This window comes from Enhydra lutris, unplaced genomic scaffold (assembly GCF_002288905.1).
Source record: "Enhydra lutris kenyoni isolate GAN:26980312 unplaced genomic scaffold, ASM228890v2 scaffoldscaffold17, whole genome shotgun sequence".
In the NCBI taxonomy this organism is placed as follows: Eukaryota; Metazoa; Chordata; class Mammalia; order Carnivora; family Mustelidae; genus Enhydra; species Enhydra lutris.
The window spans coordinates 2,277,525-2,293,170 of NW_019154101.1; the positions used below are offsets into that span (position 1 = coordinate 2,277,525).

General features: G+C 39.6%; 1 protein-coding gene across 2 annotated transcripts in view; it reads left to right on the forward strand.

Annotated features, from left to right (window-relative positions):
• The window catches only part of LOC111147739 (24-hydroxycholesterol 7-alpha-hydroxylase), an 89,860-nt gene extending 76,423 nt beyond the window's left edge, over positions 1–13,437 (forward strand). The window contains exons 11-12 of one of the 2 annotated variants that reach the window (XM_022503961.1): positions 9,804–9,891; positions 12,867–13,437. In XM_022503961.1, coding sequence (XP_022359669.1) covers positions 9,804–9,891; positions 12,867–12,938 — 160 coding nt within the window. In that variant the 3' untranslated portion in view covers positions 12,939–13,437. The remainder of the gene's footprint in view (positions 1–9,803; positions 9,892–12,866) is intronic. The other variant, XM_022503962.1, reaches the window with a different exon arrangement.
• Positions 13,438–15,646: the final 2,209 nt, after the last annotated feature.

Genomic DNA, 15,646 nt, shown 5'->3' on the forward strand with positions numbered 1-15,646 from the left:
GGGGGGGTGCGTGGGGGAGGAGCAAGAGATTTTCTTTTCAAATGCAAGAGAGGGAACAATCTCAAAATCAAGACGTTAAACTAAAATCATTTTCCTGTAATCTTATCATTCCTTTAGTACCCCCTGCTTCTTTCAGATGGGGCCCTGCTGTGGATCCTCTACTCCTCCTTCTCTTTGGCCATCCATGACGTCCCACCTCCTAAACCAGGTCTTCATGTACCACCATCAAGTGACATTAAGCCTTCCCAAGCCTTTTCCATGCCCTGTTGTCTCTTCTTTCAATCCATCTTACTCACCACACACAGATTAATTGTCCTCAAATAATCAACTCCAACTGTCACTCTCATTAAGACTCTGGCACCACTGTCTACAGGCCAAGCTCCTCAGTCTAGAATTCCAGACTCTCCATGATCTGATGCTGATTGTACCTTTCCGAACATGGGGAGGCGCCACCCCAGAGGGTCAAACCAGCTGCCCGCAACGACCGTGTCTGCTCCTTCGCTTGCTCGTGCTCTCTGCTGTGTGTCGAATGCCCACACTCAACATGTCTACTTAGTTAAGGCCCATTTCCTTCCATCAAGGTCTAGCTCAGGTGCTCCAGATCACAGCACTCTCTCCAGACTCCAAATTTCCACAGCCCTTTTGTTTCTACCTTTACTCATAGCGTCACGCTTTCTGTCTCTCCATGTACATTATGGGCGTGAGGTCTGTTTCGTCAGACTCAGTGCCCTCAAGGCCTGTGTAGTAGTGCTCCCTGAACATTTATCTACAAACAGGGAAAACACACAAGTACGAAGTATTTAAGGAATTTTCAAAATGTTCATATTTTAATGAACTTTATTTGTAGATGTGTAATATTGTCCTTGTAAGTGTAAAAAATAAATCTGTTGTAAATAATATGCCTCATTATTTTCACTGTTTTGACATAAGAGCATTAAGAAAACATTCCTAACATGAACATAGCTCAGCTAGCTTGTGTAAAAATACAAATTTATGAAGCCCATTTTCTTTGACATAAAAAGCTCTTAATGTCACAGATATGTATATGTTAGTATCTGATATTTTAGGTACCCAACAAAATTCAATAACATGGTAAAGGCTGGAAAACACTTTTTTGCAAGTGTGGAAAAAAAAGACTAGTGAATAATTGTGGTAATTTTGCTACAATATTCAAATATTTGGATTTAGAGAAAAATGCCATTTTTAGTACATATTATTCATTATCTATATTATTAATTCACCTTAGCTTTCCTTTAAATAGGATATCAATCAAAATATCTAAAACTAATATGAAATATATTAACTTTATGGTCTTTTAATAACTGATACTAACTTAATAACTAAACTAACCTAACACTCAAAGATAAAAGAAGAAAAATATTAAAGCTTCTCTAATACACAGTATGCATTGGTCAAAACCTCCATTATCGGGGCACCTGGGTGGCTCAGTGGGTTAAAGCCTCTGCCTTCGGCTCAGGTCATGATCCCAGGGTCCTGGGATCGAGCCCCACATCGGGCTCTCTGCTAGGCGGGGAGCCTGCTTCCCTTCCTCTCTCTCTGCCTCTCTCTCTGCCTACTTGTGATCTCTCTCTCTGTGTCAAATAAATAAACAAAATCTTTAAAAAAAAAAAAAACCTCCATTATCATTTTACCAAATGGGAAGTGGAGTTTTATAATTTTAAAGACTCGAGTTAGTTAAGGAAATGCCTTACGGACTGTAGTGGGAAGCTCTTTTAATGAATTGATAAATATATTTTCTAATTATCTCTAATCAAAACATATATAGTATTGCTAACATGTTTACTCTTAAATAGCTTGTGAACATCGGTCTTGTTTCCATTCTCCTTCTGCGTGATAGAGGAACTCTATGTTGAGGCCCTTCTATGTGTCATAATGCTTAAAGAGACGGTGTTTCCACACACAGGTAAAATTTTTCAATAAGCACAATTTATTCACTAGGTCTGCAGCACATTCAAGATCAAAGACCCAACCTTGTCACTCAAACCCTCATGAACAGGGTCCTCCTGCTCTGCCAGCTTCATCTCTCGTCACCTCACCTCCTGGAGGGCAAGGTGTGAAGCCTTCACTGACCCCTCGATGTTCCAGGGCCCCTTGTGAGACTGTGCCTTGGAACAGGTTGTCCCTCTGCCCTGAGAGCCTTCTTTCCTGGAGCGGCCGCCACCCTGCCCTCCAGAGTGTTTATTGTCCTTAGGCTGCCACTGTGCCTCTGCTCTAAGGACTGGACAGAACGAGTGCCAACGGCCCTCTATGTCAGGGGGCCCAGCTCACAGCACTGCACTGTTCTCTAGCAGACTGGTGTCAGAGAAGGGCTAAAGCCAGAGTGGCAAGAAAACAGGATTTGTTTGGATCAAGTGGAACCTGTAAAACTGATGTGTAATTCACAAATGCAGAATTAGCCAGTATTTCTTCAGGGCTGCCAGGTAAGCATTGAATATTGGGAAGTCCCAGCTTATTCTCCTGACCCAAAACGTCAGCTCTATTATCTGAGGAAGGGATCTCATCTAATTTACTTCCAGGAAGGGAGCTAAGTACTGAGAATTGGTCATTTTAGTCACTGGGAACTTTGATGTCAAATTTCATATGTTGGTGCTTGCAACATTTTCCATTTGCTATAAGGGCTTCATGGGGCTTTAGGAGATACCACTCTCTTTTTGTTATTCTACTACTTTGGCTACTCCTTCCCAGTGTGCTTTGTTCATCTTTCTCACCTTCCTGACCTCCATATTTTGGAGTGTCCCAGAATTCTCTTGTCAGATTTCTAGTTGTTTTCTTTTTGTTTTGTTTTGTTTTCTTTTCTTTTTTCTATTTAACTTACTCCCTAAGTGAGCTCTCCGGTCCCACAGCTGTAAATAATCCTCTGCATAATGATGACCCTGTATTTATATCTCATATGTCTCCAGTCCTGATTGAATCCCTCCTAAACATCAGGCCCGTTTACCCAGCCTCCCCTCAGCGTCTGCACTGCATGTCTGGACAGCAAGCTATGCTTAACAGGTCCAAAACTGAGCTCCAGAAGACAGCTCCTCAACCTGCTCTCCCTTCCGTCCCCACTATGGCTGAGGTAAAGAGCAACTGTATCTTTACATTTCTTTAGGTCCGAAATTCACTCTTGACTCTTTGCCTTCCACATCCATAAGGCAAAGCCCATCATCCAAAGGATATCCAGTCTCTCACTCTGACTCATGACTATGTCTACCATCCTGGTCCAAGTCACCATTTTCTATTGTCTGAAAAATTTGTAAAGTCCTCCTAATCAGTTTTCTGGCTTTCATCTACATCACCTTATGTTTCATTTTCAGTGTAGCAGACAGAATAATTCTTTTGAAACCTAAATCGTATTTGCTCAAAACTATCCAATGGCTTCCCGTCTCACTGAATAAACTGTAGTCTTCAGCATGCCCCATGGTCTCTCTACTTGCCGGGGTATTTCTCTCAGCACCCACCCCCAACCCACTTCTTGCTCATCTTTGGCAATACTAGCCTCCTCGTTGTTCCTCATTCTTCTTCCTCTGGATTTGTGCACCTTCTACTGCCTCTGCATGGAATTCTGTACCCAGATATTCATATGGTGCATTCTCGTCCTTCATTCCAATGTCTGCTGAAATGTCACCTCTTCCTGGAGAATCTCTTCACCTGAAACATTGTAGCCCATGCCATCATTCCCTTTTCCCTTATCTTGTCTCACTTATTATTTTAGTAGTTATTCTCGTACCTCCTATATGCATTCCTTGTTTATTTATTTGCTGCCTACTCTAAGATTAGAATTTAAGCATTTTAATGAAACCATGAGTGGGTTTTTGTTTGTTTGTTTATGGAAATAACTTTTGTTAACTTCAGCACTTAGAAGAACATAAAGCGTGGAAAGACAATAAATATCGAATGGTTAAGTGAATGGAGATCTCATTTTATCATAAGAACTCTTAGTACATAACGTAAGTGACAGTTCACTGTCCCCATAACTGTCACTGTTCCAGGAGGGGTGAGGAAGAAAGGCCTATGACTTATATCCACACCCTTGGTTGTCTCCTCCAAATTTGACCCTTAGTGTTCTATGTTTGCTCCAGTCCCAGCTCCTCATGAAAGACGAGGTGCTGTTTCCTTCACACTGTCTCCAGCAGAGAGAGGAAAAGTGAGGCTCTTCACACCTCCTATTATTTTATTATCTCTTTATTCTTCAAGACACTGTCTCACAGGACCATGTAAGTGCATCACTCTTGACTGCACATTTAAAAAATTATACAGGTTTGATTTCAGACCATCACAACAAAGCAATTAGAATGAGTCAAATGAAATCTGTGGTTTCCCAGTGCACATAGAAGTCATGTTTATGCTACACTGGGGTTCATTAAGTGTGCAATAGCATTATGTCTAAAAAATGCACATACCTGACTTTAAAAATACTTTATGGCTAAAAAAATGCTAACTATAAACTATGTTGAACTTTTGGCAAGTAGTAATCACTGGTCACAGATCACCATAACGAGTGTAATAATAATGAAGAAGTCTGAGATATTGTGAAAATTACCAAAATGTGACAGGCACAAGGTGAGCACATGCTGTTGGAAACATGGTAGCAATAGACTTGCTCAGTGCAGGGTTGCCACAAACCTTCCATTTGTAAAAGAAGCAGTGTCTGTGAAAGATGATAAAATGAGGTATGCTTGTGGTATAGTCAAGAAAATATAAAAATTGCACATGGGGGTGCTCCTGGGTGGCTCAGTGGGTTAAAGCCTCTGCCTTTGCCTCGGGTCGTGATCCCAGGGTCTTGGGATCGAGCCCCGCATAGGGCTCTCTGCTCAGCAGGGAGCCTACTTCCCTTCCTCTCTGTCTGCCTCTCTGCCTACTTGTGATCTCTGCTGTCAAATAAATAAACAAAATCTTTTAAAAAAAAAACTGCACATGGGGTGCATGGGTGGCTTAGTCGGTTAAGCATCCAACGTGTCATTTCAACTCAAGTCATGATCTCCTGCGTCGTAAGATTGAGCCCACATCGGGCTCTGTGCTCAGCCAGGAGTCTGCTTGAGATTCTCTCTCTCTTCCTCTGCTCCTCCCCCTCCACTCATGCTCTCTCCCCCTCTCTCTTTCAAATAAATAACTAAATTTTTAAAAAAAATTATACATAAAATATTTCTTTTACTGGGGCACCTGGGTGGCTCAGTCAGTTAAGTGTCTGACTCTTGATTTGGCTTGGGTCATGATCTCAGGGTTGTGGGATTGAGCCCCAAGTTCCCCAAGGTCTCATAACACCCAAGTTGGACTCTGTGCTCAACACAGAGTCAGCTGCAGACTCTCTCTCTCCCTCTCTTTCTGCCCCTCCTACTCATTCTCTCTCTCTCTCTCAAATAAATAAAATCTTTAAAAATATATACTTCTTTTACCGTAGCCCAAGAGAAAAGCACTTCAGAGAAGTCCCCTGTTCCTACCATTGTCTCCTGTAACAGGGCTGTGCTTATCTGTTGCAAAATAGCCACAGAGCAGTCACCCTCCTTTTCACTTCATCCCTTCCCCAAGGACTTGCTTTCACTCCAATATCCATCACCTTCCTCCATTAGTGCATTTCTCCAAGTCTGAGTGTAGAACAACACTGGGGGCTTTTGGCATGACTGTCCACCATTGTCCTTCGGACTTGAGTTCTTCAAAACAGTCCTTCGTGGGCATGGCACACCATCTCCCCCTCTCTTAAGATATGTTCAAAATATGTATTCTTCAAATTCTCTACTGAATAACTGAGGGCCATTTCAACACTCTCTTTCTCTCTTTCACATAGCCCCCAAAGGCAATCATCTTTTTTTCCTATGAGATGTTATGCTCCATATCTATAAAGAGGAAATTAAATATTTACCCCCAAATTATCAAGGCTGGTCTCTCTCATGATAGAGTTAGTGTATTATTATAAAAAACAATATTTCCTTTTTTTCTTTCAAATCTTCAAAGATGTTTTTCTGTTGTCATCTGGCTTTCATAATTTCTGATGAGAAGTCCATCATCATTTTAATTAATTGATTAATTTGCTTATTTATTTATTTTGTCTCACTTTTTTTAATAATTTAGTTATGATTTGCCTTGGAATAGTTTTCTTTACATTTCTTTTGCTTTAGGTTCATTGTGCTTCTTAGCTCTGTAAATTAATAGTTTTAACAAATTTTAAAATGTTTCAGCTATTATTTCTTCAAATACTTTTCTTATCTACCTATCTGTATCACCAAATTACATGTATGCTAAAGTCCTTGATATTATTTTATAGGTTACTTATACTCCATTTATTTCTTTTTTTAGTCTTTTTATTTTTAATTTTAATTTTTTTAAAAGATTTTATTTATTTATTTGACAGACAGGGAGGCAGAGAGGCAGGCAGCAGGGGCGGGAAGCAGGCTTCCCACCGAGCAGGGAGTCTGATGCAGGGCTCTATCCCAGGACCCTGAGATCATGACCTGAGCCGAAGGCAGAGGCTTTAACCACTGAGCCATCCAGGCGCCCCTAGTCTTTTTAATCTATGTACTTCATTTTGGATATTTTCCATTGTTCCATTAAGTACCATGATCTTTTCTTTTGCAGTGTCTTATCTTCTGTAAATCCCATCCAGTGTATTTTCATCAAAGAGACTATATTCTTCATTGCTATAAATTCAGTCTGATTTTTTTAGTTTTCCCATTTCTTTCTTCATTGTGCTTCTTCCTTTTTGAATATCTGGATTATATCTAACTAGCTATCTCTAATATCTGTCATTTCAGCATCTATTTCTTTTGAATGGTTTTTCTCTTACTTACATGCCATATTTCCCTGCTTCTTCTAGGCATGATTATTTTTTGAATAAATTCAAGACATAGATGTTAAGTGTCATGGATACTAAATTTTATTGTATTCCTTTAGTTTTAGGCTTTACTGTGGCATGTAGTTAGTTGCTCAGAAAAACAAGTTTTGAAGACTTGTTATTAAGATTTGTTAAGGTAAAGCAGGAGTGACACTTAATTTTAAGATAAAATAATACCACTTCCAAGGCCATAACCTTTTAAAGACCTAATCAATTGTTTTTGTTATAGGATCTTCCCACTCTTGCATGTGGGAACACAAGCTTCCATAACTTGTGGGAGCCCTGGGCATTACTCAGCTTATGGCTCCTTAGCTTTCTTTTTCATCTTTTGTCTCCACCTCAGTAGCTTTCTCTCACTTGCTGAGATCAGTACTCAGCCAAATACCCAAGGAGACTCCTATGCAGTTCTCGGAAGCACTCTTGCTGCCTCTGTGAAACTTTCTCCTCTCTTTTATTCTTTCTTCCAAATTCTTCCCTGAACTTTGATCTCTGTCTTTTTAATGTGGTGAGACCCTCAGGTCTGTGTGGGCTTTTCCTTCTTGCACTGTGACCTGGAATCTGCCAGGGACGGTGAGTTGTAGATTGCAGGACTCACCTCATTTATTTCTTTTCTCTTGGAAATTTCCATCCTACACTGTAAGTCTTGCTCAGTTTTTTTTTTTTCTTTCTTACTCAGTTTTTGAGTTATTTAGGGCAGGACATGGCCAGAAGTGGAAGTTCCATTTTGTTAGGAGTTTGACAGAAATTTAGTTGTGAGAAATTCTGAGCCTGCACACAAATTAGCAGACTTGCTTTTTCTTAGAATTGCTTTTTGATTCGAATAAGTAAATATTGTATATATTTTACTCGAACAGACATTGATAGTCTCTTAGAATAAATTTTTTTTAGCCCATATAAGTAAGTAGGGTCAAATTCACATTATAAATATTTGTGAAGAAGTGACGTGTTATCCAAGTGGGTTTTAACAATAGCTGGAATACTCAGGATTTCATTTGAAGTAAAATATAGTCAAGATGTTTCAAGAATACTAGTAGGCAACAAATGTAATTATCTGAGATGAATATAAGATCACTCATAATCATTCAGTCATTCAATAAATATTGAGGATTCAGTGGAACAGTGGTTCCCACCATTTGTGAATACAATAGTTTATAAGGGTATAGGGCATGCAAATAATTAACTATAATATGGTAAGATATAGTCAGATTGTAAGTAATGACATTGGTGGAAGACAACGTAAAGTGCCACTGAAGCACAGAGAAAGAAAGCTGGAAAGGACCGGAAACTGAATTTGTTTTATGGAAGGTATCTGTTTCCATTGTCTATCCATTCATTCATTCTTCTATTACGTTACATTCAGAACATGATTAGGCACCAGTACAATACTCTGCACTGATAAGTCCCAACAATACAGTTCCTCCTCTAGGAGAGAAATGGCTAATAAGCAATTGCAATTCAGTGCAATAGATGCTATGGCTGAGGTGTGTCCATGGGACCGCAGAAGTGGAGAGGAAGTGTACCTCGTCGTTGAAGCAAGTGATCAGAGAATGCCTCCAGAGGAGACTGAGCTGCAACAGAGAGTGTTACCATTCAGGAGATGTTAGGTATACAGGATGGCTGGAGCATGGGTTTCAAAGAGGAGTCAGTGGGGAGGAAGTTGGGGAGATAGAGAGGCGGCATATTTTCAAAGGCTGTCCATGTTCTCCTATGGCATTTGGAAGAAAATAGGAAGCATTGACAGATTATGTCTGTGACTGTGTCAAATGAGGATAGTTTTACATTTTAGGAAGTTCACTCCAGTGGTAGAGTGAAGGATAAAATAGAATGAAGTGAAACTGGAAACAGGAAGATTAGTCTGGAAGCTGAGCTAATTTAGTAATCCAGGAGACCAATCATGAAGAACCTCACTGAGGCAGTTGTGGAGAGACAAGAGATAAGGAGAGAGATCAGGTAGTATTGAGAAGATAAAACAAAAGGACCTAGTGCCTAACTGGATATAGAAAGTGAAGCAGAGGATTGAGTCTCTGATGACTTAAAATTTTCTGACCTGTTGGACCAATTCTATTCATTAAGAACTGGGACCTCCCCGAGGCATTGCCTACCCCAAGGAGAGCTCAAAACAACCCACTGAGATGCAAGAAAAAATAGCAGAATTCCATTTATATTCTTCTCTATATTTTTAGTTTCTCTTTGTGTGTGTCTGTGTCTTGCAAAGTATATAGTAAACTAATACAGTAGTATGTGTATATACTTTATAAGTAAATGAGTATCAGTATATTGTTGGGTATGCTCAAATATTTCATTATCAGGGTGTACGATCAAAAAGTTTGGAGACATCTGAGTGAAGGGTTACAAAGGGAATAATAAATATGATAGTTATGGGAAATTTGGTAGTGATGGGGTAGTTATGGGTAGTTATTTGCCTATGAACATTTAGGCAGTAATTTCTAATGGGCAGTAGGAGTCTAGATCAGACAAGTGTCCAATAGAACTTCACGTGATCATGCAAAATGTTCTAAAGATGTACTGTCCAGTATTGAGATCAGTAGCCACATATGGCTACTGAGTACTTAAAATATGGCTAGTACAACTGAAGAACTGAAATTTTTCATTTGGTTTCATTTTAATTTATTTAAGTTTAAATAACCACACGTAGCTAGTGGCTACCATGATGGGAAGCACTGATATGAAACTTTGAAGAGAGACCTGGACTCTCTTTGGTTAGCGCTTCCACTGGCTAAGCATTTTACATACATTTTTAAGCAATTTAATTATCCCAGCTACCCTCTGGAGTAGACAGTATTATAAAAGAAAAGAATAAGTTCTTCCTTATTCTTTTTAATGGTAAAAGTTCCTATAGTGAAAAAGAGCATCCTTGCTCTGAAATACGCATGCTTTCTAGATATTCTCTCTTGGTAGATATTTATGTATCTTTTCACAACCAAGTGATAATTTCATATTTTCTTTTCAGGTGGTTTGCTCTGTTACAGATTCAAATATGTATTATTTTAATACTTTATAAATATGACTGTAGTCTTCTAGATCCATTACCAAAGCAGGTAAGTGTTTTCAGGATTTTAAATATCACGGTTTTTAATTTTGGTATAAATTCTAACACCTTGGTTTTAACTACTAGAGATAAGCTGCTAATTTCCTTATGTAGGCTTGATCTTAACAGGTGTCTTACACGGAACTGGGCTGAGAAGATACCCCTTAATTCCCTTATTTCTGGATCTGACCTATATGCCATGGAACCACAAGACCAGGACCAAATAGCAGTGCTCCCACCACTTACAGTGTTAAGGAGGTCCCCAGTGAATTCACCAATTTTTGACATTGTTTCTTGTGCTAAATTGACATGGCCTTGATTTTGGGCTTATTTCCCTAAAAAGGTGTGTCTATGGGTCCCAAAAGGAACCATCAGTTTTAGAGGCAAGTCATAGGCCTTAGTCCATTTGGGAAGCAACAACATGGAAGAAAAGAGCAGACAGTGAGCAACAGTAAAGACAGTAAGCAAGAATGAAAAGGCTGTGACCTTACTCCTACCACTGACCATTGAATTGTCTAATCATTGAACTCCTCTGTGTTCCTATAGGTCTGTTCTCCTAGACTAGTGTCTTTCAAACACGTGCAAACGTCAGAATGACCTGGAATCAGAATACTGGACCCCCACCCCTTGAGTGCATGATCTAGGGACATCTAGGGAGGGGCAATAATTTGCATTTTTAAAAAATATGTTATTTATTTATTTGACAGAGATCGCAAGTAGGCAGAGAGGAAGGCAGAGAGAGAGGAGGAAGCAGACTCCCCACAGAGCAGAAAGCCCGATGTGGGGCTCGATCCCAGGACCTTGGGATCATGACCTGAGCCGAAGGCAGAGGCTTTAACCTACTGAGTCACCCAGGCACCCCAATAATTTGCATTTTTATCCAGTTCCCAATGCTGTTGATGCTTCTGGTCTGAATAACACTCTTTGAGGATCATTGTCCTAGGCAACAGGGAAAGTTCAATTCAATTCCAGATGTTTGGAAGTCATTTTGAAGACTCTGGATAAAATGTGCTGTTTCAACTGAGGATAAAGCTCAGAAATTAAGCATTGCAATTTCAGGGCTGTTCCCATAGCCTGTTGTGCTTTGATTTACTCTTGATATAATAAGGTTAATGTATGGAGGGATAAATAAAACTCTTGGGTGACATTTCAATAGAAATTATGTAAGTGTCTAAGTGACACAGACAATATTATATTACTCATAAATATGCACATTTCAGCACTTTCTCCTGATTTCTTTTGCACTTCTATTTTGAGTACACTAACTACCAGCGATGAAGAGCCCTCAAAATCCTACCATGAAAGGGAAACCAAAAAACCCTTCACAAAGGTTCTCAGCAAGTATAGTTTTATTATCAAAATGAAGATCAGGGCCAGGAATATACTCACAAAATACCAGTTCCTGGTCCATTGAGTTGGATGTCACAATTTTGCCCAGGACTGATTCCCCATCTAAATATTTTCCCACCAGTGAGAGGACACAGAAATGCCTTACCAGTTTAGATGGATGACATTTATCAAAACCATGTAAACCTAACTCCAGCAATCAGTAATTTTGACCAGTTTCTTAGGCAAGATTTTGCCCAGTTCTCTCTTCCTAGCTAAGAATTCTATTAGTTATATTTATTATACTGAGCTACACACATTCTATTTCTGTTTTGACATACTAAGAACATATTTTTTTAAAGATTTTATTTGTTTATTTGACAGACAGAGATCACAAGTAGGCAGAGAGGCAGGCAGAGAGAGAGGAGGAAACAGGGTCTCCTCGGAGCAGAGAGCCTGAGGCGGGGCTCGGTCCCAGGACCCTGGGATCACAACCCCAGCAGAAGGCAGAGGCCTTAACCCACTAAGCCACCCAGGTGCCCCACTAAGAGCATTTTTAAAGAAATATCTCACAAGAGGGAAAAAAAGAAATATTATTTCATTTTGTAAAAAGTATGTCTAAATGAATTCTCATGATCTCAAAGGGCATTTCATTTCATAATTCTTATTCTAGAAAGAGATAAATTAAAATTATGCAATTATTGGATTTGTTTTAATAAGGTAAAATGAGGTGATCAAAAAATACAGGGAATGACCTTCAAATTACCAGGCTCTTGTAGAAGATGGGAGGGGGTGGGCTGCCAAAGCATGTTCTGAACACTCTTGTCAAGCATGGGGGCATCTCTGGGCTTGGAAATTAGCTTCCCCAAAGAAATATACTTGTCATAGTAGTAAAAATCAAATTCTAGAACCCACAATTTTAATTTTTCTGGAGCCCAGTGTTTTATTTTATCTCAAAGGGTCTTAGGAAATTAATTTTAACTCTCATTAAGAACCAAGCACTAAACAAATACTATAGAGCTTTCCAAGATCCACAACTATGCAGCAGTGTCCAGATGCTAACAATAGGGGCTGTTCATTTTGAGCATTTATAAGACCAACTTCAATTCTCCTGCAAAAGCAAGTACATTTTTGCTAATACATTGAAGTTTTGTTTGTTTGGTTGGTTGGCTTTGTTCTGTTTTGCCTTTTGGGGGGTCATGAGTCCTTAGATAATCTCACGAAAACTATGGATCCCTTTTTTAGAAATGTGTGTAACTTTTCATACCCACAAATTTGCAGTTGCAATTTCAAGGAGTCCATGACAACCCTGCACCTCATTCTGTCAATGCCCCTAGGAATCTCCGTGTTAAGAAGCCCATTCTGTGTCCTATTGCATTCAAACCTGACAATAGACTGATGACTTAAATTGGACTGATTGTCTTTTCCCTGTTCTTGATTTCCCCCCACCCTCAAGGCTGATAGAACAGGTTGCAAATGTCCGTTCCTTCAATGGAAGGCTAAAATTGATTCTTGACATTATAAGACACATAAAGCAAACACATCTGGTCTCCTAAACCTAGACTTTGTACTTTTAGAGATAATTACACTTGAATAAACCTTTGGTCTAAAACCTTATGTCTCTTAATTTCTATATTTCTTCTACATTTCTGCTTTTAGAGTCCTCTCCATTTGGTGGGTGTCCAACAGCCAGAAGGACAATGCCGAATTGAATTTAAACAAAGAAAATGACATCTGTTGGGTCTAAAGAGGGCCGGGATCTTCTGGAAGAGTGATTGTCCCCATCCACTAGCCTGGCAGCATCTAGACCTGAGCTCTGCTAAAATATACTGCTTAACTTTGTTTTAGGATTTAGTTCAAGAGCATGTCTAAATGGTAGATGTGTTTGGTAACTTAAGAGTAGACCAAGAATCTGACATCACTCTCACCGATATGAGGTCTGAATACAGGGATTATAGAAGATGTTTAAATGATTTTTAAAAGATGCATTTCCCCAGGAGTTGCAATTTGGTTTCATGCATAACTGTATTAAACTTTAAATAGAAATAGTGCCACTTGAATGAAAATCTTAGTAAACTATGAAGGCCACATACTTAAATTTCTATTTTGAAAAAGGCTAAAAGTCCTAGATTCTAAGAAAATATTAAAACAGTAATCTCTGGAAATTTTTTTAGTTTTCTCAATATGATTCTCAACTGGCAATTTCAATTCTTTTTTTTTTTTTAATGTTGTTTTTTTTTAAGATTTTATTTATTTGACAGACAGAGATCACAAGTAGGCAGAGAGGCAGGCAGAGAGAGGGGAGGAAGCAGGCTCCCTGGCAAGCAGAGAGCCCGATGTGGGACTTGATCCCAGGACCCTGAGATCATGACCCGAGCCAAAGGCAGAGGCTTAACCCACTGAGCCACCCAGGTGCCCAGCAATTGCAATTCTTAAGTTCTATTAATATAATTTTTTATGGTAAACAAGACTGGTGCTGAAACAATGAATAAAATGATAGCTTTCTAAGACCTGTGAAGATGGGGAGCATGTCTTACACTCTTTCTGTGCTCAACTACACCAGGACAACACCTTCTGTATAAGGTTTATTCAGTAAAGGTATGCTGATGGATATATTGATTTGTATTTTAATGAAGGTGAAAGTACTCTTGATTCAAGACGTTAGTAATTATAGGGGAAGAGGTAATATTTTTGTGGGTAGAAACAGAAGTAAAGTGAAGTCAAGGCAAATAAAAGCATTTGAATGTATTACTTAGGACTTCTGTCTGAAATATTTATTGTGAAACCATGAAAAGAAAACCTGTCATGCCCCAGGAAAAACATACCACACTAGAAATAGAGTGCTCAGTGATGTCATGATTTGTCCTCTAATATTCAGTAAAATGCTGCTTGCCTCCTTTATTTCACAATAAATAAGCTTTGTGTGCATGTTGTCCTCTGGATTATTTGCTCCCCTGTGCTAGAATTATCCTGCAGAGTTGATAATGATTGCTTAGTCATCTATTTCCTACCAATGAGCAGATGACTCCCTAGGAGAAAATTAAGTACCCTGGAGTGCATTAACTCTTCCAGGCTAATACAGTGATTCTGAAGCCTAGCTACCAGCTTACAGCTTAGCCTAGCAGGTTTGGGGTCTAGAGATGGGAGGGGCTGAAGGAAGCAGCTTAGAAGACCTGGCAGGGTCTGCTAAATATGGCGGGAGTGTTCTTCGGGCAGACATGTCTTCCTGAACAGCTGAGGCCAACAATGAAACACAATATTTGCCTATAATATGCATTTCAGCTGAATTTGCAGCCACTGAGGGCTAGTGTTTATCTCCATATTCTTGCTTGGTAAGGATAAATGTTAGCTGACAAGTTGATGTACTTTAAAAAAGAATGCAGATGCAGGAGATCCATTGACCTTTGATAAAAATGGTAAAAATAAAACTATGGTAAGAGAAATATACTTGGAGGTCCCATATCTATTTATTTCCCTAGCTTAAGATTTTATATTATGTATCTAAATCACTGCTATGTCCAGGCTAAAGAGTTCAAAGTGGCTGTCTCTCTCCGTTGGCCATGGTGTAGTAAGAACTCTGTATTGCCCTCTTCTGGTAGGTCAGGCATTCAGCTGGGGCCACAGCTGGGTCAGCTTTGGGAAGAGCTTCCATCTTGTCAGCCATTGTCCAAATTTCGTTTCAGGCCTTAATCAACCAACCAAACCTCTTGCCATTGCCCAAGAGTCTATGTACATTCTTACCTCAGACTATTTCTCCCTCCATACAAAGGACATGGCCAACTATACTGCTCAAAACTCTGCCCAGTGGGAGAATTTCCCCTCACCACTGTCCTTTGGAGGCTCTCCTGAATGTGGCTGAGCACAGGAGTTGTCGGTTTCCTCCCTCGTATCAAGCCAACCAGTATGTCATCTGGGCCCAAGATGTTTTCTCTCCTCTGCCAGCTAGTCATACCCAATGGGCCAAAAGTGTGGATTGAGAGAGCTGCATTAGCCTAACTGAGGTAAGTGATGACCTGTTTATGTAACTGACTTCTGGTGATGACTTGTTTATGTAACTGACTGCAACTCCAACTGGATCCCAAATGTACGATATTCATTATATAATGGATTGCTGCTGAGCTGTCCTGATAATATACTTGATAAATATAACAATACCCGGTTCATGATGTGCGGCTCTGGTCAAATATTCACTTGGCATGTTCAGGCATTGGAGGCTGAGAAGTATGTCAGGAGCTGGTTTTCAAATGATAAATAGTTTTCAGCTGCAGAAGGCATGATCTTGCTCTGGAATCCTAGGGATCTGTCCATCTATCTATTGGCCCATCACCACAGTAATGGTAGTGCTTGAAGGGCAATCAGAGCTTGAAGACACCACTGTGATCTGACAGTGGAAGTGGGAGTAATCTCTCCCACAGCTGATGAACTGGAAGGCATGCCCT